This window comes from Micropterus dolomieu, linkage group LG23, assembly GCF_021292245.1.
Source record: "Micropterus dolomieu isolate WLL.071019.BEF.003 ecotype Adirondacks linkage group LG23, ASM2129224v1, whole genome shotgun sequence".
NCBI classification, from domain to species: Eukaryota; Metazoa; Chordata; class Actinopteri; order Centrarchiformes; family Centrarchidae; genus Micropterus; species Micropterus dolomieu.
This window is the reverse complement of record NC_060172.1, coordinates 27799850-27827263: the sequence shown is the minus strand read 5'-3', so window position 1 is coordinate 27827263 and position 27414 is coordinate 27799850. Positions and strand designations below refer to the sequence as shown.

At 39.8% G+C, this 27414-nt stretch overlaps 1 protein-coding gene across 5 annotated transcripts in view; it reads left to right on the top strand.

Annotated features, from left to right (window-relative positions):
- Positions 1-385: 385 nt before the first annotated feature.
- The window catches only part of gabrb4 (gamma-aminobutyric acid type A receptor subunit beta4), a 54326-nt gene continuing 27297 nt past the window's right edge, over positions 386-27414 (top strand). For 3 of the 5 annotated variants that reach the window (XM_046039821.1, XM_046039820.1, XM_046039819.1), the window contains exon 1: positions 2459-2539. In XM_046039821.1, coding sequence (XP_045895777.1) covers positions 2467-2539 — 73 coding nt within the window. In that variant the 5' untranslated portion in view covers positions 2459-2466. Of the gene's footprint in view, positions 466-2444; positions 2540-27414 lie in introns of those variants that run through there. The other 2 variants (XM_046039818.1, XM_046039822.1) reach the window with 2 other exon arrangements.

Genomic DNA, 27414 nt, shown 5'->3' with positions numbered 1-27414 from the left:
CATCCACCAATTTGATCAACAAGAGGCTGCTGCTCAGTCATTCATGCCAGTGTTTGTTTTTTTAAGGGGAAGAATACTTGTCATCACTTTTAAAAGTATTGTGTATGCTGTTTTTTGAGCAAGATGTCTGATCTTCTGGTGTTGGTCGAGGGGCTCTGTGACCTGCACGGATTTCCATAGCCGGGGAAAACAGCGGGGGCCAATTACGATTTTTTAAATCGAGAAGCCTATTTTAATGAACACATCGCAAGCATAGATGTAGACTAGTTTATTCGACATTTTAAAAGGCAATTATTTTTTTAATTGCCAGGTTTTACTTTGTGCATTTTCTGGAGGACCACTGGACTGGTTGGATTATAGAAACTATATATAAGGATTTGTGGAGATGTTGGGTCGTCAAGAAGATAAATTATGTGGAATTTTCTCTGCTCTGGCGGCTTTGTCCTTCTTATGCTTTGTTCAAAGGTAAGAAAACGTGGCTTTGGAAAACATTTAACCCCAATATACATGATAACCGGTCAATGAAAGGCTGAGAAGTGGCAAATCGTATTAACGGGGTACCCAGGCCTACTTATTAGAGGCATTGCTGCCGATATATGCTCTAATAGATGGCAGTGTGGCGCGCGCGAGCGTAAAAACATGCGCGTGCACGGTATCAAGCCTATTGTGAAACGTAACCTACTCCCGATATCAAAATGGGGATATATATGTATGTGTTTTTGATAGGGCGACTTTCAATGCGACCACCCCCCCCCCCCCCCCCCCCCCCTCCAAAATAGGTTAGCCGTTGATAGATGATAGGATCAATCAGCAGACTATCGATTGATTACTGCACGGTAAGCAGCTCTGGATTGAGTTTACGCTGCTGTAACCTCTCGGCCCGCTACTTATTTTTTCATCATTTTAAACGCAAACTAATATTTCTAGTCATATAATCACCTTAATTGCCCCTTTTATCGACCGGAACCAAATCAATCAATATCGAAAAACAATCCCAGCAGGTCATCATGCCGTTGCTCTCAAGATAGGAAACAGGGTTTAGCCTACGATTATTTAACGTTTCAATAACTAAGCTCTTGTCTAGTCTTCCTTGTGATGTTTACAGCATGCATTACTGCACAAGCATCTCCATGATTCAGTCAGAATATCCTGGATTATTCCTTTATTGTTTTGTTGTTAATGGCACTGGTACATATCTTTCCCTTGTCTGCAGAAACCTATAGCCTCACTTATGAGATTTAGGTGCTCAGTGAGAACTGGGTGGCACTTTTTGACATTTTGATTCCATTATAATGACCCTGAATAACAAGTGACAGGGGCGTAATCTTGTATTCAGGTGTAATTGATATTCCCCCAGAGTGTTGCTCTCAGGTGTCAAACACACAAGTAGTGTAACTGGCCAGCTTGATGAACAGCAGCATTAGGCTACCTATAAGCTAATTGAACAGTGCTTCCCCGACCAAGCCAAGGGCTAGTGCTCCTATCAGGGGAGCAATTTTAACCCACTTCCTTCTCTCTTACCCCCTACACTCATTCCACACCCTCCCCTGTAACAAGGAACCTCAGCTGGAGAGCTGGCCTCGTTCAGGTGATGCAGGTCATGGCACCAATGTTATAGGTGTCAGTCAGACTAGTGTGGACTATATGTTCTTCCTGGGGACAGTCTGCTTCTAACAGCATGAAGGGAGGCTGTATTAAAGCACAGAGCTTATTTAAATACACACCCGAGATTAAGACTGTGCTCCTACCTGATAGCAGAGCCAAATAAACTATGACATTGTTATTATTAATCACTGTTTTGAAAGACCAACATCAACAAAATGCTTGACAGGTGTATTGTCATCACATCCCCTCAGCTGATTAGATTAATATACTGTAGGTGGGGCAACATTTTTTAACCTTCCCCATGACAACACAAGAATCTTTTAATATTATGTAGGATGTCGTTATATTTGTCTGACAACGGACTTTAACGTACAACTCCCCCCCCCCCCCCCCCCCCCCCCCCAAACTACTAGCTATAATTCTTTGCTGTGTGAACGTTCAATCTGTTTTCATATTTATTCTTGGTGACGGCCAAGATCGCAAAATTAAAACTGAAGTTGACTGAGATAGATAATGGAAAAAAACAAGTGAATGCTTACTTTAGAAGAAATTGGGATGAATGGATGAACGAATGTGTTGGCTGTTGTTTATTCCTCTTTCCCTTTGTCAAAGCCTCACCATGTTGACGTAAAGGCTCCCTCTTTAAAGGTGCCATTCTTGTCATTAATGTTGGGAACAGAGAGTACATGCAGTATTAATTTTCAGGATTCATCATACAGTACAGTTGGTGTGGTGTAGAGAAACAGAAATGTCTTTGACAAAAATATCAGGCATCCCGTTTTTGCTGCTTCCCCCCCACTGCTTAAAATGGCTCTTACATTTGTGGTTTCTGCCCTCAGCTCCTCCACTGGAAGCACCGGAATGTCTGTGGCCAAGACCACCGTGGACAAGTTGCTGAAGGGATATGACATCCGTTTAAGGCCTGATTTTGGAGGTAGGTGTTGTGGCTACATCTGTTTTAGAGTCTCAGGCTCACTTGTCGAGGGTATTTACAAGTCAAGGTGTGCACACAATGATATTTGCCAGTCAATCCTCTGAAATCTGTCAAAGAGTTGGCTTGTGGCAAAATGTATGCTTTGAAGTAACTGCTACCATGTCATTACTATGCATCTATTCATATATGATACGAAGATGGCTGTTCCTCGAGAAGTAGGGCACGCACGGAGAAGAGCAGTCAAATGCTATGTTTTTTTTTAAAGCAGAGATCATGAACATATTGATTTTTTTAATGCTTTTCTGATTACAGATGCTTTATGGTCTGTTTTACATAGCAGTATTTTTGAGAATTTGCAGATCACGGAACACCTTTCCACCCCATTAACTTTTATTGGAAATTGGGCATCTTTAAGAAAAGCTCTTTAGAATAATGGTTATTTTGATAATTGCTGAAAATAGAGGGAATGTTGGACAGGTCATTAGTGCATGTCATTTGGGTTGATTATTTTATTGAAACTAACCAGAATAGATGTTTAAAAATAGTTCAATTTTTAAACAGCATAGAAGTCCATTGCCAATGGTTTTGCCAATGATAGTTACTTTAATGTAAAAAATAAAGGTTTGAAGAAAAACCTACGTATAGCGCCTGTCCCTACAATGTATATGATTCCTTTAAAGAGGATGTTTCCTGTTTTATTGTTTTGACATTGGCATCTGGGGTCTGGTCTGTGCAAGGCCACTCGCTGATGACATCATAACTCAACACTGACTGACAGCCACAGTGATGGCTTTAATTCAAAGCAGTATATCAGTGTGCCTATTCATTTTATCACCAGCTTTATTGTTGCTGCTTTACACTTGCATTCAAAAACTTTGTATTCAGAAAAGCTTATGACCGCTTACTACAATCACTGTCTGCAAAACAAAGAACAAAGGGAGGCTTTTTACTTCCAGGGGATGTTAACGGAGTGTGATGTTAATTTAATGAGAGCAAGTAACACAATAGTGTGTGTTAGTGTAAGTAGTGTAAGTACATCTGTCACCACTTAAATTTGCTCCAGGTCCACTGTTGCGTGGCCAAAAATCTACCTTATCTTGAAATATATCGACATGCTGAAAAAAACCCACGCATGCAAAATTCATGATCATCCAATGTTTGCCACCAACATTTCTCCTCTATTATTTCTTCAAATACTTCTGTTTTTATTGAACGTGTACAGTTAAGCACAGTCAGAAATGATAGAAGTGGCATTCAACTTATTGAGAAAAGAATGAATGCTGGGTAGACAATGTGGCATGACTCACCTACAGAGTATGACTGTGCTTTGCAGCCAGGTTATTTGTAAAAAAAAGCTAGACTACATTAAACAAAATAATTTAATGATTACATGATACATATGTTTATTGCCTTAAGAACTTTACATCCTAATTCACCATGGAAGTTTGGCTTTGATAACATATGTTTAGAATATTGAGTATGTTTCACTCAATTCTAGAAGTACATTGATTAACATTTTGTAGAAATAATTTGGGTGATTATTTTATATTTAACGGATACAATCTAATCATCAGTCATTTAAGTATGTATTATTCACAAGGATCTTACTTAGGCTGCAAGCAGCAGTTTGTCAGTTCTATGACTACACTACACCTGATGAGAATGAGAGCAAGCAGTGAATAACGTATAGCAGGTGTGCCTCCTCATATAACCTTCTCTGGTTGGATGCTCTGCCAAAACAGATGCTCTGATGAAGGCTTATGTGCCAAAATGCGTTAGCCTGATGTTAGCCATTGTATAAATATGTTATAGTTGAGGTTATGTCTTCGTACTGTGTTTTGGAGTGCTGCCATTTCAGAGTTGTTTCATACATTCAGTAGAAAGAAATGATAGCAAGAAGCAAAGACATGTCTTGTTCACTTTGTTTCTGACAGTTGAATCAACTTTATAGTATGGCAGGTTTCACATTAAAGATTTTTATTTAAGTCTCTTTTTAAATATTAAATCTCACTCCAGTGCAAAGTTAATGTTTCTATAACATATTAACACCTTACTCTGCCCCAATAATGTAGCTATTGGGTAGATGGTGCTGCCAAATGCAAACTATTTAGGTTTCTCACTGCCTCTGTTTAAACTCATCTTGTCTTCGTCACTGGCAACAGTATTGTCAATCACTAGTTCTACAGTACAAGCCAAAGCGAAGAGACAGAGAAAATATCTAAATGTGACCAAGGTCTGATCAAGTTTTGCGGCACATTTTTGTTGTATCACCCTTCTTCCTCTTTGACATAGATTGGGACAAAACAGTCCATTCCACAGTAAGTAAAGAGAGTTGTCTCTATGCGTTCACGGGGTAAGTCTTCCATTCTTTGCTCTTCAGTAAACCTTCAGAACTTTCTACACATGACACATTTGTAGATATAGGACGTGCAGCATGACTACATCCAAGTATCCAGATGTATTTTAATCATTCATTGTTGTGCCACGCCCTTGGTGTCGCACTTGTTGATGATACTGCTTGATCAGTAAATTTATTTTTTGGCTAGTCTTTGGGAAGAATGCTGGATGCTTGATTTGCGGGTGCAAAGCACCATGCTCTAGTCAATCTCCCACCCTGAGGATGCCTTGCCAAGAAATCTGAGCATCCTGCTGGCCTTATCCTTGGTTATCATCCTCATGTATTGAAGTCTTTGGATTTCCTCAGAGAAGGTTGTCCTTCAACAATGCCTATTTCTCTCTTTAAAACTTCAGGCTTCATTGGTTCTAGATGTCAAACCTTTAAGCTCCTTGAAACGCTGCATGAGTCTAGTGTCTGCTTTGACTGACCTGGAGAATAAATGGTGCTACAAAGCCGAGTGAGTCATAGATGGAGGTTACCTTGAGTGTTTGCATAGTTTGCACAGCCAGGTGATGAGGTTTCCCTGAGCAAATGTACTCTCATGCGATAGATTGTTGGGATTGAAAGTCCCAATTGTCCCACCAGAGAAAACAGTCTTGGTCTTCTGCTCTTATCTGAAACTGATGGAACATGCGTTCATTAACACACATTATTGCTACTGGACCCTTGCAAAACTGACAAAGAACATTTATTGAAGTATTTATCAATTCTGGCCCGGTAAGCAGATGGTCATTTAATAACCCTCTTAAACTTAGCTGAGCAATCAAACATGACACTAGACTTTCCTGGTTTCTGCGGGTGATACACCCCATGGTGAGGGTTTTTCTAGGCAGGGCTATTGTTAGATTCTTCTTTTGGAACCTTCTCACGATCTCTGCAGTCAGTTTTATTCATCCTTATGGTATTGCTTGTCTTTCTCAAATGTCTTTCTCAAACAAATCTCCTATTGTCTAGCAGTCTCTTTGCAATGACTGCCTACCTTGATTTTGATACATTCAAAATCTCCCCCATTACTGATATGAAGTGCAGATCCTCTTTAGAGAAGTGAGCATCCTCTACGGTTCTTTTGTCGTGGTCTGATTTGAGCACCTTCACCGCATCTGGTAGAGTGACTTCCTTCACTTGTTTTCAGCATATTTATCGAACATCAGTTATTAAAATTAGCAGGCGACTGAAGAAAATGTGTCACTTGTCTCACAATGATTCTGTGGCTGATTGATAGATGTTGCTTCTCTTGATTGGTCTGTTTGGACTCCTCCGTTTCCTTTGACCTTTCCCATTCTCCTTCTCTTCATCATACCATTGTTCTTGCTTCCTTTTACATGTGTCAGAGAAACTGAACGGTGTCCTAATTTCAAACATCCAAAGCAAAATTTATTTGTTTGCTATCGACTTCCATTAACATGTGTAAATGCTGAGGTTTGACAAAAGACACACCCTTATTTCTTCAGAGCTGCTTGCCACATGAAGAGGGGTCACCTGATTACAAGCTATCTTGGCTTCTTTTGTGACAACCTAAACAAACTGGCCTGAAACCAGTCCTTGATTGGTTCTTCAATCAGACCTTTCTGTTCCACCAATCAGGAAGCTTGGTGAGTATTCTTTGGTTTTAACCACAGTTGTTTGGGACTTCAAGACAATGCTGATTGAAAACCGCAAAGGAAATCTGAGAACTCTATTAGTTCAATGCTGTCTATGGGTCATATCTTTGACCATGAGGTGAGCTTATCCCTGAAGGAGTTAGCAGTTACAAAGGTGCTTCAATACATTTCTTCTAGGATGCCCCATGCCGAAATGGTAGGCTGCATCTATGCCTAACAGAAAGCTCAAAAGCTTTCTTTGCACGTCCATCGTGTGGCATAGACTTTCTGGTTTACTGGAATGTTCTTCCTGCCTATCAATGTTTGAAAAGACATTAAGCAGTTTTTGGACCTTAGTGGGTCTCCACTGAAAACAGAAGGCTCTGATACTGGGAGACAGCTTGCATTGATGGACTCTGCTATGGCAATTGCTGTAGTCCTCATGATGAGCGTTAGTAGCAGGTTGTCCCCTTGTGGCATTTGTGTTCATGTAAAAGCAGGTTGTACATATGTGGCATATTGTGGTGCCAGGTGCCAGGGGATGTACTGTAAGACTTCTTGGGCTGTGCATGTTTCTCCTGCAGTCTTGGAGTAACTCTACGCTTGTACACCTCTTGTTCATAGACTTGTAGTTGTGCTTTTTTTGTGCAGCATTCTACTTCTTAACTGTCTCTAAGAGCTCTATCTACCTGCGCTTCTATTCTGATGTATTTCGTCTTGCAGCATTTTCTGCTTCTTGTAGTGCAAGCTTTAAGGTTTCCAAGCTCTTGTTTCCCATGTACCATTTCTTGTATGACCTTCAAAGGGGCTTGAGATGTGGCTAGCTTTGCTGCAACTTCTTGTTTCTTGGCAGAGGCCACGCTTAAAGGTCTTGATCTTATGCTTACACTGCTTGCACACCTTGGACTTTGAGAGCTTGAACTGGACCTCTGGGATACTGCAGATAAGAACACAGAGCCAGTCTTATTCCAGTATGCTTGTTCTTTATGAGAATCTTGACGTTTCTTTTCAAGACGATTCCATGCACATTTCAGCATCTGTCTTGAGATGTCTGTCTAAAATGTGCACCACCAGGACCACCAGGTGCACATTTTAGACAGAGAAGATGGATGGTTGATGGATGGTCTACACCAGGGTTGAGAAGCCGTCATTGAACAGGGGAGGGGGTCTACGCCACCACTTATCCCCCACTTACAATGCTGTTCTTTCATCACTTCCCAGAAAACTCAACAAACGTAACCTATTGGCCTCAGGTGAAGATACCAACGATGGTCGTTCAGTCTTGGCCACAGGTAGTCTTAACGACTGTAATGACTGTCGTCACAGCAACAAGGAACACTAACGAACCAGCGGTATCGATGACCCGGGATAACGACCCCACTGAGGTTAAATAGCTGAGTTTCCCTGCCAGTCAGTCAGAACTGAAGAAGTCCTTTGGATGAGGGACGAAACGTCTTCCAGTATCTTCAACCAAGTCCAGTTGCCCTTGATTTTAACCTTCGTTGGATAACTATGACCTGGATGACTGAGAATCTTCATAGACAACTGTCTTGAGATGGCATCACATGTGTCTACTTGGCGGTCAGTCTCTCCATCGGGGCAGTGTATTGGCGTAAGTCTTCATAAACTTATTTTACATATGTTGAAGCACATCAGATCTTGGTCAAAAGGTCTTGAAGAATCTAACTGCAGAGAGGTCCGACGAATGCTTGGGTTTCAACCCTTTACCTCAGTCTCTCTTGGTGGGATTGTGTCTGAAGGTTCATTATCAAGGTTTTTAGACTGCTGCTGTATCTCTACAGCTCCACCATTATTGTCGAATTCCCATTTATGCCTACTCATTGAACAGGCAGCAGACATACACAAATCCTTTACTTTGAAATAAAATCACACATCATTTTAAAAAACACTGCAACAGCAACTCAAAACACATCTTGTCTACAATGAAAGATCAACTTATGCATAAAATATGATTGGGTAAAAGAAGCGTATTTGCTATATTTCTCTGTAGACAGAGGGGCACATTTGCCTTAATTACCCTTTATCTTCAACAGAGAAAGAAAATGAATTTGATTATGATTTCGCAGCGATAACAAAATATTAACAAAATTAGTTTATGTGTCATTTCACCTTTTGGTTTAAATACCCATGATTTATATCAAACAAACAAGAAATGGATTAACGCAAACCATGTAACAATATCACTTTGTATGACATGACTGTGAATTCTAAGCAAACGTGTAAAGAAATGAATGAGTAATTGTTTTGATTTCTGATTTTAGATTACATAATTCTTTGTATTATACTTATGTACTATATGTTGGTGTTGCTTGCTAAAATATCTGCCATTATAGCCCACTATTGTCTGGCAGCCTGTGAATGAGTGGGTAGAGCAAGTTTTAAAGAGTGAGTATCCCCGGCAGAGAGTAGCTGTGCTTTACCCTCAGGCCAGGGAGCTGCAGTCCGTCATGTCTTGGTATTTCCAACATCAGTCAGCTACTTCTGTCGTGACACAACTGCTGACGACTTTCAGCTCTTGAGATTCAACAAAGAGGGTGTTAATGTGGCACAATGCTGGACACTGTCGCTCCTAACAACCTGGGCAACACCCATATTTAAAACTAAAACGAACTCGAAGGTGTACATTGATAGAAAAAGACTATGGTTTGAATGATCAGAAAGCGGTTGCCATAGGATTTTAGTGATGTATTGTGGCCTTTCCACCAGTATATTCAGATAGAGCTGAATCATAGACCGCAACCCCCGTATAACCTGAATGATGCATTACACATACTTGCCAACCCTCCCGATTTTCCCAGGAGACTCCTGTTTTTCATTACCCTCCCCCAGTTTCTTCCCGGGGTCACACTTCTCCCATATTTCTCTCGATTTATGAAAAATGTTCAAAACTTTTTGTCCTTTTCATTACCGCAACCTGTTTCTGACATTGTACAGCATGTGGTAGCCCAGCAACTCTCTCCGTCTCACTACTGTTTCCACCCGGACAACAATACAGCTACAACAAATGTCATTTCCTAGCATGCACATGACGCAGAAGCATGCGTCATGTGCATGCTCACGCAACAAGAATGGCAAAATGCCTTGCTGATCATGTCACATGCCTGTGGCATTTTAGCAGTGTTTATTTCAAAAGCACAGAAAAGTGTTGTTTTGAGTAGTTTGGTCGATCTGATGGTGTTAACTGGTAAGGCAGATGATTCAAGGGGATGTGTTAGGATGATAAGAAGATAGGCCACATAGCAATATGGTCCCATTTGTGAGTGCCAGTGAATTTTGTGGAGGGAACTAACGTTTGGACAGAGTATAGGGAGAGATTGGGACAGTGATAATGGGATTATGGATGAGAATAAAAAGAGATTTGTTCTACTAGATGTTCCTAGTGTGTTCTGGTTCCATATGAGGAACTAGTATTCAAACCACTGTGATTTGAAGCCCTCATTAGGTAGTCCAGAGTTTCAAAGTTCACAGCCATTCCAGTAAGTAAGGGCCGATGCCTATCTTATGGCAGAGTTGCACCAGTCCTTGGAGCGCTGTGACTTTTTTGTTATGTTTGGTGACATGCACTAAGACAGGCTGCTTAGAAGGTTTAATGATTACAGCATACGGTTTTCTGTTAGGAGAGTTCCCTCCCTTGACTTTAAAGAAATCCCTTGAGATTTCTCAGGGTCATAAAGATGGCTGCAGAAATGGGAAACTGAAGTGGGGAAAAAAATAGTTGCCAGTACTCCCCCCCACCCACCAACCCACTCACCCACCCACTCACCCACTCATCCACCCACTCACCGCACTATCCTCACCGCACTGTCAACCACAAGATGAAACTAGTGAATATTATAGCATTAACAACTTTGCGCATTAACCACTTAATTTCCTGCATTCTGAACCCAAATGTTGACACCTATCTGTGAACATTTTTAAATGTCCCGCCCCATCTGGACTTGTGATTGGTCAGTTCATGACAAGAGACATTGACGAGCTATATTCAGCACACGGCTGCTTGAAAGGCACCCGAGCTTCTCTTCTCTTGTCTTGAGTTTAGCAGGCAGGCGAGAACGGAAACAGGTAAGCGTCACGTAGCGCCCAGAGAACCTGATATGGAGAGAGCAAAGGAGAATATCGGCAGCTTGGGAGAAGTCCGGTACACAAGAAAATGTCCCGGTATGCCAAAGAGTAAAATGTCAAGGTGCTGGTACTGTGTACCAGTGTGTTCCGGCCCACTTCAATCACTGCTGAGCTCATTACATTTGAGGCTGATTGAGGATATCATTATCAGTGTCATCTGTGAGAAGAAAATATGGACACATAATCTGCGACACATGAAAACTTAAAAAATTAAGGCGGACATACACATAGAAGCACCTACACACACTGATGGTGGTTCCTGTGGATGTTTCAACCAGTGGCCAGAGTGCAAAAGTCAGGCTACTGATGGTTAAGGGTGTGGCTTTTAGTCCCCTTTGCCATAATTGCCTCAGAGAGATGACTAATAGAATTGGAACATTTGCACAGACTGGGGTTCTTTGGGACCGTACATTTTTACCAAGTGGATGGCATACATCGTATCTGTCCTGAAAGAAAAAAATGGACACGAGCCCATGATTTAAAGGTACATGGATTTGATCAGGTTCATCCACCTACAGTAGTGCAGACATGGACAGTCATGTAACATGGAGACCCAACAGTCTACAGACTTTCCTACTAACCAAAGAATTCTCCCATCGATTAGTACTCTTCATAAGTAGAGGAAAAACTCACCTGCAAAATCACGTGCTGATGTGTTCAGAATTGGCTGTACCTGAAAAGAAACAAACTAAAGCCCCAAACACCTTCTGTAGTGTGACATACTTAGATAACACAATCATCACAGTGGGCCTGTACCTAGTGGAAGATAAATTTAGCCTCAACGAAACCACCGGTCTTAAGAACCTCTTTTGAGCTCAGGTCAGGGTAAAGTGGTTATTGTAAGTTTCCAGAAACCTTTTCTGCAATTCATCCTTTGCTCTGGAAGATTTTAAAGGACTGATGTTCATCCAAAACCTCAGCTGCCTGTTTATTATGATGCAGACAGTCCTGTCCCATGATGCCTCCTCCTATTGTGTCCTTTCAGTGCTTTCACATAGGACGGTACAGACTGGCAGACTCGGGTAGTAGAGTAGCACTGGGCTCTCACACTCACACAGGCCCACCAGTACAACTACATGAGCGAGTAAGGGCATTGCATATACGGATGCATACAGATGCACTGAGTCGCTCACTTCTACTGTACACACCTGCTACAGTGTGTTTTTCCCCTAAGACCAAAAGTGTTGCCTGTACAGCACAGAGTTTTGACAATGAATAGAAGATGATCCTATTTTGTCCTTTATGTCCTGTATTGGCACAAAACAGTGTCCGGAAGATGGAAGAACCCTTTGGGGAACCGGAATTGTTATACCTTCCTGTGACCAATCAGAGGAGGAAATAGTTAAGGCTCATTTAGGTGCCTCTCAGTTGAAAAGCATGCCTGGTGGCCCAACAGGGAGGTGCTCCTGCTCCTAGTGTTTGGCCAATCAAAGAATGGTTCCACCACCTTCTTATGCCTTTTGATGGGCCAAATTGCCTCTAGACTAGTCCTGACTTGGATTTTGCAAATGCATTCAAAATGCAGGTGTTGCTCATCTGGCCCTGGAATTGTTGTTTAGCAGAGCAAGCATTTCAGACAGGGAAGCAGGACTTTAAGAAGATGACGAGGGACTGTACCAGGTTGGTTTGTCTTGTTTTCTGCACATTCTCATGCCAAAGGTGACTGTGAGATGTGTGTTTATTGGAGCTATCCAAACCCAGGGGGACCTTGTCTCATTTGTTGTCAAGATGGCAGATTGGTGTGTCATTAAATTACACTGAGACCATCTCCACGAGTGACATGACTTAAGATGAGAGTCTGGCAGTTTACCAGAACTTCTAGTGGCAGCACCAGTCACACAACTTTGTCAGCAGCAGTGGACCTGGTACCATCAGTGTTGTTGCCAGTAGACTAGAGACTGGTTCAGACTCAAAGGGTTGAACCTGCTCACAATGACGAACCTTTTATTCTTCAAACTGTGATTGCCTTGAAACTCCCGCACCTGGAAGATGTCCTCTGACACTGGGGTTTGTGCCGCTTCTCGCTTGTATATATCCTGTTGTTCAGTTAGAAATGTCTTATTGTTAAGGTATTTCTGGTTTTATGGGTGCTAGTCAGTCCCATGTGTAATTTATTCGGAAACAGCCTTGCAATATTTACAATTTGATTTTCTTCACTAATTTACCCAGCTGAGAGGACTGAACTATGGCTGCCATTTTGATTGTAATAAATATGTCACTTTGGTGATGTATATTAAGAAGTTATATTATCAATTCTAGCAGAAGATACCATATCTTACCATATATCAGGCTTTGCATTTATGTGGACATAGTACATAGGTGATCTTTGTTGGAAGGATAAAATTATTAATTTGAGGGAATTGTTGATAATAAACCGATAAAGCTACAATAGTATTAAAGGGTAACTATTTTTCAACCCAATTCCACGTTTTTGTGTATTTATGACTAATTAGGACAATTAGTTCTTGTTTTTGCCCCTGCAGTCTCACATTGTTATTGTGGGTGTCTGACAACATCCCTACACAAATGAACCTTTTTTTAAAGAGTAAGATCAGCTGCTATAGCGCTCTTGTCAAACCCACCAGACTCCCTTCCCAAAAATAAAAATTTTATCCCTCTGGTCTACTGCAGCCTCCATTGGTTAGTTTGTGTTATTGTGTGACTTTGGTGTTTTTAACCCTTTTAAACTCCAAAGACACACATTAACAAACAAAGCTGTCTGTGGCAAAAACCTGCACTTTTTTTTTTTAAGTATTTCAATGGGGTGCAATTATCTGCAACGATTACTTAGCCGCCCTGTTTCGATGCTGCCGACTGCAGCACGTTCACTCAGTGCTGGACCAATTTCAAAAAATGTCCCAATTAGTCACATAAACACAAAAACATGGGACAATAAGGTCCAGGTTGAAAAAATACAGAAGTTTCCCTTAAACAATGAATAATTATGCATTTCTTTGGTAAGCAATTAATTATTAATGATTTACATGTAAATGTACCTAAATTGCGATTTTTTGCTGCACATTAATGTGCAGCTACAATAATTAAATACTGCCTCTCTTGGAGACATGTTAGCGCCGTGGGATGTTATGCTGTAAGATGAAGTGGTTTTCATAAAAGTGATGACCCATAAAAGGAATCTGCATACATTTATTAAGTAGAGTAATGATATACATGACCTAGCTAAATGCGTTTCATAAGAGCCCCATTGAATTATTAACTAGTCTCTAAATACATTTACAAATAAGGTGTTACCTTGTAGTAGATTATTATTTAAATTTTTTTTATAGATTTTTTTTAGATTAGTGTAACCTGTAACAAAACATTTCAAATTCTTCTTTAGACAAACTGTACATTTTTCCTACCTACTGTACACCACCAAAATTATACATTTATAAATCTCCAAAATTAAGAAACACTGCCTTTGGCCATGTAGCAGATGAGAAATCACTAGATAGTTTGTTTGTTAGAGTGGCGACATCTTTTAATTATGCTGTTGGCATGTGGTCACATGTATGTCTTAATTTGTTTCTATGCTTCATCTAGTAAGAAATGATTTCTTTCCTTGTGTACTTTACTACCAGAGGTCATGTACTTGCTAAGTAGGGTTTGTACTGTCAGTCAGGAAAAGGGCTGTGATTTGACATTGCTTCTGTCACTAGTATTGATTCATACATGGGAACTGGAATCATGTAGAGTAATGGGTCACCAGTGTGCAGACTTGCTCAGAATTATAGCGAGAGACATTTACTGTATTGATCTCCATATTTAAAAAAAGTCAAATAGCACATGACATCCAGTCAATTGGAAGAAATAAGAGGACCCAGCTCAGCCCCCACCTCACACATTCACACATTCGCCCTTCTGGAGGACATATTATAAATCAAGCTGTCACGGGATCACGGGAGTGGGTTTTATGATCTCAGCTTCCACCATTAACTAAGCATGAATGGTGTCATATGACAAATGCTTAGAACATGCCATTCTTCCTGTCGAGCTATAACCATGTGCATAACTATCCTGGAATACAAATAACCAATTTGTTTAAATTCTTATTTATCTAAACTCAGCACCACAGCATTGAATTCATACATACATAGTTCAATAAGCTGACTGTGTAGACTGTAAATAGCTTGTACAAGGCATGGCCAAATATGTGTTCGTATACAAGTGCTGATCATGAAGAGCATAGAGTGAAGTTGAAAGCCACCCCACTAAATATAGTTGACAAATGTCCAGGGGGTGTTCTGAGGCAAGCACTTTTGAAATGTATCTTTGAATGACCAACCTGATGTTGCCTTTGTTTTAGCATATCTGACAGGCTAAAGTCATTTAATAGTACATTAATGCACACAGAACAAAATATGTACCATAAATAGGGGTGTGCGATATGACAAAAAATTCATATCCTGATATAGGTCATTTCATATCCCAATAACAATATATATCTCAATATAGAAAATATTTTGTAAATTCAATGAAATACGGCATTTCCAACTGGAACTCGGGATGTTTCTCTGCATTATAAAGGAGGGGTAAGTTAAGCGAGAACTTAGAAGGGAAAAATCCAACACCATGACAAATAAGTTACCATGATACAAGTGAACAACAACACAGCAAGTAATGTAACTAATGTGAGCTAGGTTGTGGATTAGCAAACTGACGCTAATTGCTGCCGCAAAGCTGTCACGAGAGGACGAGACGGTCTCAGAGCAGCACACCAGCTCCAGACAGCGACACTCACAGCTCTCCTGCTGCTACAGCTAACATCACAACAACAGCATGTCTTGATGAACTATAAAGTAAGCTGAATGTCCGTCGGCAAGTCATTTAACGTTACCTGGCTGACACACACACATCATTGAACTAAAGGATTTAAAACACTGCCACTAAAAATCACACTGAATGAGTACATACATATGGAAAACTGGATGTTACATGCAACATTATAGTGGAATATCAAAATGGGTTTGGAGCTCTTTATCTGATTAAAGTACACATTTATTAAATAACTATGTAATCTGCTTGGTGGCAAGTCAGTGTCGACCCATCAATTGCAACTAAACAGATAAGTTCAATTAACTTGGACAATGGAGGCTGTCAAGCACCCCAATCGGTGATAACTATAAAAAATTTGAAATGAAGTGCAACTCCACTTTTAAGTCAGCTTTAATATTCCCTCACGGTGTCTTACAAGACAATAGGAAGGTACATTATTGCCAGAACACATTATGATTTTAAGAAGAACTGAATCACCATTAATGAACATGCTGTATAGCAGTCATGATTGTGTAATAAACAAAATTTTATGTATACTTGTAAATGTATAGACTGCTGTAGAAGTCATATTGTAGTGTATTGGGCTGTTTCATACTATTCAGCTCCTTTTCAGTGGTTGTTGATTATGTCAGCATTTACATTGTCCCTCTCTACTTCCTATACCGAACATGGAAAATAATTTAGATTATCAGCACAAATACAGTTCTCTGATGCTTTCCTAAGCTACTCTCCTTCCTTACTTGTCTGGTATAATAAACAGTGATACTGGCTTAGTGTGTATTAAATGGTATTCCATCAGTTGTGCAGCAGAGAGAAAATGAATTTCACCGAGCATACTGTAGATGTGCAGAAACAGGATGACAGAGAAAGTGAAGAGCCTGTAAATGTCTAACAGAAGGTGCTGTACTGTGGTAATTTATGAAGTGTTGTCAATTGGTGTAGATAGCCCTGCAGATTTTAGAAAGCCTGGTGACTGCTCAAAATTGCAAGAGGTAATCTGTTCTGTGTGTAATTTTATATAACTTTAAATAAAGGGCTTTTAGAAGTGCATGTGGAGCTGGAAATTTTTTCTGTGCAGTATGTATTAACAAAAGTTCACTTGTGTACCTTTTAGGCAGAAAGGACAGAAAAGAATGCGTCCTGACCAAGGACTGTAGTGTCACACCAATGAATAGGTCCACAAAGAATAAAACTGAAAAGATGAAAGAGGTGACTGTGAGAGTCTCTGAGGTTGGTGGAACATTTTGTGTTTCACAGAGGTTATCAGCTCTATGAAATAAAATAATTTTGGCTGAGAAACCTTATGTAAACATTTAATATACCCACAATGTCCTGTACATTTACTGCCATACAGTTGGAGTTGTCTTGGAGTGTTTAGGAGTCATTGGAGGAACAACATCTTAACATCTTAAGGCACTCAGCATTCAGTGATGACTGCCTTAACATTACTTACCAAAACTTTCCAAGCAGTGCATATTTGCCGTTAAATTAGACCAAACACATGCATGATCATAGCCTAAGTCTTACAGAGGCGCTTTACCTAAAGTCTAAATGGCATAAAACATAATTCTGTAAATATGCAAGGAATGGACAAAAGAATGGCCTTAAAAATACCATTATTATTTACCATTTTACAAAACAGGGTTGTATAACTGGATGAAGTTGTAGTTCATCTCTGATGATATTTATCCCCTCTTTAACCCATCTGATATACACTATTTGGGTTGGATAAATAACAAGTCATAGTCATATTGCTTCCATAGGTGCCCATAAAGCTGTATCATACTTCTCCACAACAGGAGAAGTCTTTCAGCGCTCCATTATGACTGGACTGAGTATCTGCAAGGTGGGTTAAAATCAAGGGCAACTGGAAGTAGCTTGAAGACGTTTTGCATCTCATCCAAGAGGAGTATACATATCACAACGCACTGTAAAGGAATTTGACATGAGCATTTAATGGTTCCAACTGAAGCAGCATTAGCGTCCATTTAGCATTTTTAATGATCACAAACATTAAAAAAGGTCAATAGGTGCCAGCACCACTGGCATGTGAGAGCTCTATCTGAGAGGCAGCTACTGGCCGTAAGCACTGGATCTCTGGCTATAGGCGCCATTCATTGTAACCAGCCTGATGCAGCTTGGTACCAGATCAGACTGCAGCCGTATCAAAGTAAGGTCACCTGTGACTGTCTGCTGTACACAGCCTGGGTTTTACTGATCTCATTTCCCATTGACCCAAATGAGTCCCAGCTGCAGCTTGATCTTGTTTGTAATGGAAAAGCAGTAAATGTAGCCATGAAACTGCCAATCAATTGCAGTGAGACTGGTGAGTAGAATGGACACATAATTGACAGAATATGAAAGGGAGAGCCCAGCCATATAAGTAAAAGCAGGAGCTGCAGCACTTAAGATTCAGTGTCTAATGTACTAATGTAAGTGCAGTTGTTCTTAGGCTATCCTTTGTGTCATATGAGATAACAGACCGAATGATTTTCACTTGTGTGCAGCTATTTAGAGAGATCACTTTCCACACGATAGATTTACCCTCTGTGAACAAGACCGCTGAGTGATGTGTGCGGGACATCAGTTGCAACCTGCATTTTAAGTGATATATGCCAGCTGTTCTTTCAAAACTAGTGGACACTTTTGCAATACTGAGGACAGTATCTTAGTCTGTGCGCTGCCACATGTCAAATGGTGGGCTGCTTTGCATAGGGGCTGATAGCACAGGCCATCGTAACTCAGTCTCAAAGTAATGCCTATTCAGCGCAAAACAGGAATGTGTTGTCAGAATCCCAGGATGGATGTTGGGGCATGTACAAGTGATATCTAGCTTGATGAAGAGAGAGCACCCAGTGATTTATTTCAGAGGAAACACAGGAAAATGCTCATGCTGGGCTTTCTTCCCTTCTCCCTTCACTTAGATTTTCTATTTGAATTAAATGAGGTGTGTATGTAGGCAGGCAGAGGGAGGGGGGCAAGGGTGGTGAGAGATAGCATGCAGGAGAAAGGACATACTTCATCTTCCTATTCAAAGTGTTGTTTTCAGCAACTTTGAAATGAAGGAGAAAAATGCTGATAGAATTGCACCAGAATGTATTGCAGTGGACTGCAAAGTACAAAAACCCTGGGTCAGACATTGGGGAGGCATCCTGCATGCTGGGCATTTTTTTTTCTCCTTTTCGACTTTCCTCTTAAGGTCCCCCGTGAGTCACTTTTTGAACCTGCAGTGATTGATGGGAGGTGTGTCCTTGACAGGGCCAGGATAGGCTGGCCAAGGGCAAGATACAGCTATCCAATTGGTTCATGTAGATAAACAAGGAAAGAAATGTCATTTACAGCATCTGGAGATAGATGCTGTCGCCCTCACTACCAGGAAGCGCGCTTAAAAGCCCATCTCATTATTGAACTGCAACAGCCAGCCGTATATACAGTAAAGGTTTCCACATAAAAATGATGTGTGCTTCACGCAGAGCCGGAGGAAAAAATAAGATGGGAGAGTGTTGATGTTGAAGTCAACAATATGAGAGAAACACTAAAAAATATAAAAGCTAGATTTTGTATTCATATGGTGCTGTACTAATACGTTTAATATGGTCAGAGATCTTAATAAATATTGGCCTTTGGGGTTGCATCCTTTCAGATGTTTTCTATGTCTACAACTCTACTAGTATCTATCTACAGTATCCACTATTCTAGGACTACATCAGGGTGGAAATAAATTGCACCACTTTGTATGTGATGGCTCAGCATATACATAAACATTTAGCATAAAAGGAAAAGATGAACTGTTTTGCAGTTCATCCATATGCAGCATCATGTTATAACTATGCGGTCAAATGCTGTTTGCTGATTACGTTGGTAGTTGAGCCCAATCTCCTACAAATGACATTCATTTAAGGACATGGAAAATTCCCTTCCATAAAAATCCTAGAGCAGGACGCCACAAACAAACTGCAGTTCCAGTCCGCAGTTCACCTTTCTAAAACAGTGTTCAATGTGACTGCGGGTAACCATAGCAACAGTACGTCTGCTGCGTAGACCATGATATCATCACGATAATGCACTCTGAGGTGTTCTGATAAAGAAAATAACCTGGACACCATTTTGTGTGTTATCACTGACATGCAACTGGTCTGCATCAATAATTGTGCCGTGGTAAAATCCAGTGTCAAGGCAGGAAGCAGAGTGAATTTCAAGTCCAAGAGGCTTTAGTTGCCAAAACTCAACCAAACTTTAGTTTTAACACCTTAACGCTGATTGTCACAAATTCACATCACACCGCTTCCTTTCAGATTGCAGCCGGGATAGCGTATGAATTCCCCCAATGCCTGTTTGTGCATATTCGATACGTACCTAGGAACCTTTATTTTATTTTTTTTTAGGAACATTTTGCAATCGCTGGTTTCTCATTTATGCCTGTTGTCGCTAATCATACCTGAATTTATATCTTTTCTTTCTATGTTCTATAGACAAATTAACAGTTTCCACTTAATTTAGCATCAGCTTGAAAGCATTTGAAAACAAAAATAATACATTTTCTTATATAATTGTAAATAAATTCAGGCGTCAAGGGGTTGAAGTGGCTGGTTGAAATTTCACCCTTACATATAACATATAATATTTTACAAGTAATGTATGACACTCTGGGGGCATTCATGTTGATTTAGCAGTGATCCTTACCTGTTTGACTCACGTAGCATACAGACAGCAAATTTCTGGTATACGATCTGTTCCCTGTTAACTACCCTGCAGTGACAGCTGTGTTACAATCATGCAGATTAACGTGGAACAAGGCTGAAGCTCAAAATAGTGAGCTTTGTCATCACAAGAAGTAAAGAACTCAAGTAGCTGGCTGTTTGTTTGTACTGTTTTTTAAGTGCATGCTTTCAAAAGATTATTATTATTATTCAGGATTTTTTTTGTTGTTGTTGATGGGTGGGTACGTTGATGTTGCGGGTACGCCGTAGCTGCTCTCATTGAGTCACCAGTTTCAATCAAAGACCACTATGCACACATTTAGAAATAATTATTAGTTAAAGTTATTGTGTCAACCTGATAGGATGTTTTTCAGTTGATGTGGTTAATAATCAGATGGCCTATAGATGATCTCCAAATAGTCAGACAGACTACTCAACCAGTGGACTACCTTTATTTACTACCTCCAAAGTGCTCATTTAGATTTTAATTTATACTCTCTTTACACTGGTCCCCTTTAAAAGCCATTTAAATTTATATACACAACACACCACCTCTATTTTTCTACATCTCCTTCATTCTTTGAGTCTTTGAACACACCCCAGCACGCACTGTCACTTTTCCTTTTGATTCCAGTCGGTGAGTTTATTTTGTTTCCCTAACTTTACATTTATGTGGTTTGTTTTTCAGACACAATTTTTTTCCTTGTTTTTGTGTCTGTCATTTAGAGTCTGTTATCCAGCTCTGTTGACTTTTCTTTGTCACCTTGTTTTTTCTTTGTTTCGTTTGAGGTGAGATGTTTGTTCAAAGATTCTTTTTTTATCTCACCTGCGCAATGTGACTTTCTCTGTTGCTTCGATGTATCATCATTTCATGTGCAAATAAATGAACTCTACACTCTAGATGGCAGTGCAGGAGAAGCAAAGGGTATTAAGAAGTGAGATTCATGAGAGTGAAAAATAGTCTTATACGTGAATCATATGTGATTGATTATGACAGGTAATGGGGGCAAGAGATGGGGGATCCAAGGACGTTGCGGTTCATTGTCAATGCCTTAACCCCTTAAGCTTCAAGGGCGCCCTCATATTTCACATTTGAGGTTCTATGGTTGTCTTTATTCTTAAAACATTCATTGGTCACTGTAATTGTCATAACAGCTTGAACAAAAGAATAAAAAGAATCAGAAAGCCGACAACATGATCCCATATCCCCTTACATGCACACCAGTGTTAGTGGAATGGTCACAAATTAATATATTAATAACAAATTAATTCATGAATACTACTCTCTTGAGACATATTAGCCGTGATCGTTGAGGAGGATCTGCACATAATTACCACAAGTTAATATAATTATGCAGGCAGCTTCGGCAGGACTTACCGATACGCAGCATGCCCCTGAAGTGACTGGGATTTACTGCACATGTAGGGTTACTCAGGAGATTAGCTTTGCAACATGACGTCACTTAAAACAGACAAAGACACGATAATAGCAAATGTTAAAAATTCTTAACCTTTCCCACTTGGTCATACTTTTTCAAAACGGCCATCACAAAATTCTAAAGGGACATGGAATTAATGGCCTTCATTAAAACTGTCAGTGTGCTACTTGCTGAATAAATTAGGCCTGTAAGTAAATAAATTATAAGTTGGACCATAAAGGGCTATTAAATGAATTATACACTTCTTTAGCCAATAAGTTTCCAAATTGCTTCAGGATGAATCCTGCAATGGGCAGACTTTGTCCTTATGAACCCATACTGTACATGGGCATGCTGCCCATTTTTTTCTACAAGTGAGGAAGAAATGAACCCTGAAGGGTCTTTATTTCTTTTCTCTTTAAATTCATGACTCACACCTCATCTTGTGTACATACCGTCCTCTGACATGGCCGTCAAATCAAGCTCTGCACATTTTTCAATTTAAAGGTGTTTTAATGTTATGTCCAATATTTATATATATCTTCAAATCATTTTGCTGTTTTCAGTAAATACATTGTGGGTTAAATCTCACTGTTTGACCTAAACCTTCAAGAGAGGGGAAATACATTTTTGATTTACTTCCTTGTTTAGATAAGAAAAAGGAAAATGGATTTAGCATCACAATTTAACATTTATACATTTTGGTACCTGACTTAACTTGAATCTACTGAACTAAATTAAATGAAATTAAACTAAACCTTCTTGTGCAATTCACTCCTTGTCCTTTTGGAGCGCTTTGATAATGTTCCTCGTGGGATTGTAATTCATGATTTGGAAAGTCAGTAATAGGTAAATGTAAAATGTAAATGCTCTGTACTTGTATAGCGCCTTTCTAGTCTTTTCGACCACTCAAAGCGCTTTTACACTACATCTGCATTCACCAGTCACACACATTCATACACTGAGCCTAAGTGCTCAAACGGAAACTAACATTCACACTCATTCATACACTGGCGGAATAGCCGCCAGGGGCAATTCGGGGTTCAGTATCTTGCCCAAGGACACTTTGACACGGGGGAGCCAGGGATTGAACCGCCGACCTTCCGATTAACAGCCAACCCGCTCTACCTCCTGAGCCACAGCCGCCCCTAATAATAGGTGCTGTGTGTCATAATTCAGGGACAAAATCTGTGTATATAAGTAGTGAGCATTGTTCATGTGCAGCCTTTTTAGTGTGGAATCTAAGTAGGTTTCATATATCAGGCCCAAGCTTTGTGACAAGATAGGACGATACGATGAGGCCACCTTTACTTATCCCCTGTCTCTCTGGCTTCCTGTGATGTACTGCCTCTGCTCTCCTGTTTTACCTCATCATTTTCATTTTGCCGTCTCTTCTGTCCTTTTTCACTCCTCGTGCCAGAGCTGCTTTAATGATTTCCCTTTATTCACTATCACTAATCTTACCTAGCTGTTTCTTTATCCGGAGTTGGCGTAACAGCGTACTGTATGTTCACAGCTGTTCAGTAATGTTAGTGCTGGCAAAATGAAATGAGATCTCATTTTCAATGGAGACCTGAGTACATGTAAAAAATAATACAGGGTACTGAAGAACATAATATACATTAGAAAACAGTGTGGCAAGCAATAATTATTATGATGAAAAATAGTGTCATTCGCTATTACGTGTGTCTGATGTTTTCAGAATCAGTTGTCTCACAAGAATATTACAATAAACTCAAATGCATGATCTGTAAGTGTCTGTTTTTGTCACCATATTTAAATATCTTATTGGCTAAAGGATAAATTAACATATCATTTAGAAGCAAACTGTTGTTTTGAAGTTTTTGTGTTTATTGTTTTTCTTTGAAAAAAAAACGATATGGTGATTTCATAACTTGTCCACTGTTAATTACATGGAAAGTGTCCAGGTTCAATGACTGAAGTTGGAAATATATGACTCAATTAATTAATTAGGCCTCAAGAAAAACGTCAAGCAGAACTGCTGAGTGAATTGCTGTGTCAAGTCAGTAGGTTTCCTGTTGATGTGTTGGGCAATAAAATTGAGTAGCATGCCTTAGATCAAACCACACTGAGGACAGTACGAGACTTAAGCTGAAATATCTAGTGTACCATATCCACCATTTTACTGCAAACGTAATTGTTAGACAATAACAGCTTTGTCCATTTCTAGACTGAAAAATGTGTATCATCCTTTTTTAATTAGGTTTTAAGTACTATCAAACTAGTCGCAACCACATCTTTCCCCCTTGTGTGCCTGGTCATAACCAACCCCCTCATCAGGCTCATCAGTCATACAAAAACCTTAATGGTGTAATTCTGTACTGCATGCAGCACACAATAAAAGGCTAATTTGACACATGTTTGAGTTCAGACACACCTTCTGTAGGCTTGAATATATTTGTACTGTGTGCCCTTGGCCTTGGTAGACACACATCAAATTACATATTAATCAAGTTAAAAGGACAAAACGTCTCAGGCTGGTTCGTACACAAACTGTCCAATCTGACTGATGCAAAGAAATGAAATTGTAGTAGATCTGGACCTCAGTGAAAACTGAGGTTAAAATATATATTTTTTCTACATAAGTTTTTGTGTTTGATGAAAAGCTTTATTACTCTTATGTTGGAAGGGACAATACTGGCTTTGTGAAAAACAATGTTTGCTGAATGTCCATATGAGAAATACACAAACAGTGTTGCATATTTTAAACAAATGTGAAGCAGTAAGATCATGCTTTTCCAATGCTTTACCTGCATTACTGCCACACAGACATTGTCTGATGGTTACAGGGGGCCACTGTGGAAGAGACACATTTACACAGACATTTTTAAGTCCATGCCTCAATATATTAGCCTGAAGAAATGTTATTTGTTTGTAAGGCAACTTTCAAATGTTTTTGAATATTTATTAATACCACATGGTGGGTCGGTAGTTATCACTGCTGCCTCATGGGAAGAATGTCCTGGGTTAAAAACTGCCGATCTATTGAAAACTAGGATCTTTTTGTTTTGGAGTTGACGTGTTCGCTCCACGTCTCAGTGGGTTTCCACTGCGTGCTCCAGTTTCCTTCCACAGTCCAAAGACATGTAGGGTAGGTCAACTGGAAACTCTAAAATTGCCAGTAGGTGTGAATGTGTTTGTCGGTATATATGTGTGTTAGCCCTATGATAGACCGGTGACCTGTCCAGGGTGTAATCTCGCTCCCAGTGCATGCTGGGAAATAGGCTCCAGCTCCTGGAGGATGTAGAAAATGGAAGAATATTGTGGGGTTGCAGCATGAATGGATTGGGTCAGCACAGGCAGCTAAAGTAGTTCCCTGTGGTGAACTAAATAGGTTAATTCATAAAGACAATCTACATTCACAATGTACTCTCAACGTATGCATTATACCACTGATGTTAACATCACCACAGAGTTAACAAGCAAGATATTACTTTTTTAATTGGATATATATGTAATGATGACCTGATTTGATACAACAATTGCTATTTTATTTACTTTACATTATGACTATTTTATTTATTGTATTCATACAGAGCTCAATTGGAATAACTTTATGAAAAAAATGTCACAGCCAAGGGTAGACGTGTTCTCCTGACTGACCACGTTCACAGAAATCCCTTACCAATGCACAGGGTGGATGTAATAACATGAAAATTGGTAGAATAATGGAGGTGAATTCAATAGACCCTGCCATAAACACAGGTAAATAATGAAATTTTAAGGTGTCATTGTTATTTTTTAGATCTTGTGTGTTTGGTCACAGTCGATGCCTATAAAAGACGCACTTTGGTTTTGTAAGCGAAGGCGCCTTTTGTGCATCCTCTGCCATTGTACTGGTTGCTCTCTGCCGAGATGGAAATAATTGATGAGGCCGCTGTATCAAACGCAGGGGAAGAAATCGGTGCAACCTAATATATTGTTCTATTTGTTAATTTCTTGTGGAAAGGGCTTCATGAGAGCGGTAGCCATTGAAAACAAAAGCAAACACAGACTCGACTGGATAAATAATCGTGCTTCTCTTGCAACACTGTAGGGAAAAAAATGCTGCACAGTTGCTATGGAGCCCTCTGTTGCTAGGCGATGGGTTGATTATCAGAGTTTTTATATAAGAGGCAGAGCGGCGGTTCTTTGCTGTCCTGCAAATTTTGTTTTTCAGAACTGACGGGTCTCACAAATGACAGGATGTGTGGAATAACACGACAACGCTATCCTTGATTTAAATGCAATTTATCCAGTTTGATTTGTTTATGCTCTGAATCATGTGGCACACTGAAGATTCAATCGCTCCATATTTACATGAGCAACATGAAAGCTTTCACTGTAAAAGTGGAGTTGGGGAAAAGCATTGATTCTCCTTCTTATGTATACCATACAAAAGCTGTATCTCTGACTGTCCAGCTTCCTTAAGGAGCCCCTTTAAATCAGACTTCATATCATGTATAGGCAGCGGCGAGATGTCTTCTCGTGTGCTGAAAGCTCGTTCTTCTTGGCACAGAATTAAACCAGATATGCCAAAAGATTTAACTTGGCTCCTGATCTCAGCACTTGTTTGCTGCTAATTTATGCTGCTTCATTTATTAAAATATCCAATTTATAAGCAATGGAGATATCCTATTGAGGAAGTATCATTATGTTGCCCTCTTGTGGTTACATTTAGATATCAGACTGATTAGGCCTTTTTATTAGTGGAAAAAGTAATACATTTTTTATTGTTGATTTAGTTTTTTACCGTTTTCAGAAACGGCATGAGGCTAAGGTGTATTGAAAATCACAGCAATGTCTAAAGCAGTTATTATTAATGTTCATAGTCCAAGAAAATACCAATGCAATACCTTTTTGCTGTTTGCCAAATTCCACATTTGCCAAATACAAAACACAAGCAATGGATATCAGCAGGGAGGTCTGACTCTCTCTGCATCCTTCTAGCTCAGTCTCTGCCTTGATCACACGCACACATGCTGTCCATGTAGTCATAAGATTAGCCTGATGAAGGATTTACACAAACCTGTGTTCTCCTCTCTTTTGCACAGTCTCTGGAACACAACCAGCCTTTTCCCCTAACGCCTGATAAAGCCAACAATTATTCAAATGGCAGACATACTATATAGTTTATTACATTTCATGAGGCTAGAATTAACAATGTTAACCCTAACAAATGCCAAATAAAAGGAAATGCCTGTGTGTCCTGTACTGTACTTTCCCTCGTGAGAATGCCTTGCCAAACTCCATTAATGCTTTGCTTATTAGTAAAGGACATACAGGTAATGTTGGCAAATATAGTCAGTGCACTGCACTTGTTTGTTGACAACTTTCTACTACATTTATATGGAAACCAATTTCTGACTCTATCAGAGATAGAGAAGATAAAGGTGTTTGTATGTGTTTATCTTTGATGAACACATAAGTGTGTTTATAATTTGGCAAGTACCTAGTTCATTGCTCTCTGGCAGACGAAGGGAAACCTCATTAACTATAAATTATGGAAACCTTTACAGCACTTTTTACAGTCCAGGGTATGCACTGATATGAACTGGTTGTTTAAATCTGTGTACAGCCAAGAGTGATTTATTATGCATTTGTCAGATTTGTAGAGATGTTAAATATCTAGGTAGGTAGCTCAGATTTGAAAAACAAGACAAGCAGTTGGGAGATCCTGTACAGAGTATCCTCTCACATAGACACCTCTTCACTGCCCTCAGTTGAAGTTGGGATATGTCTTTTAATATTATAACAACCCTCCGACGCTGAACTTATATTGTTTTGATATGAACTGCCATTACCAAGGAAAACATGAAATAGGGCAGCCTCACTGCCCACTACATCAGTTTAGCTTGTC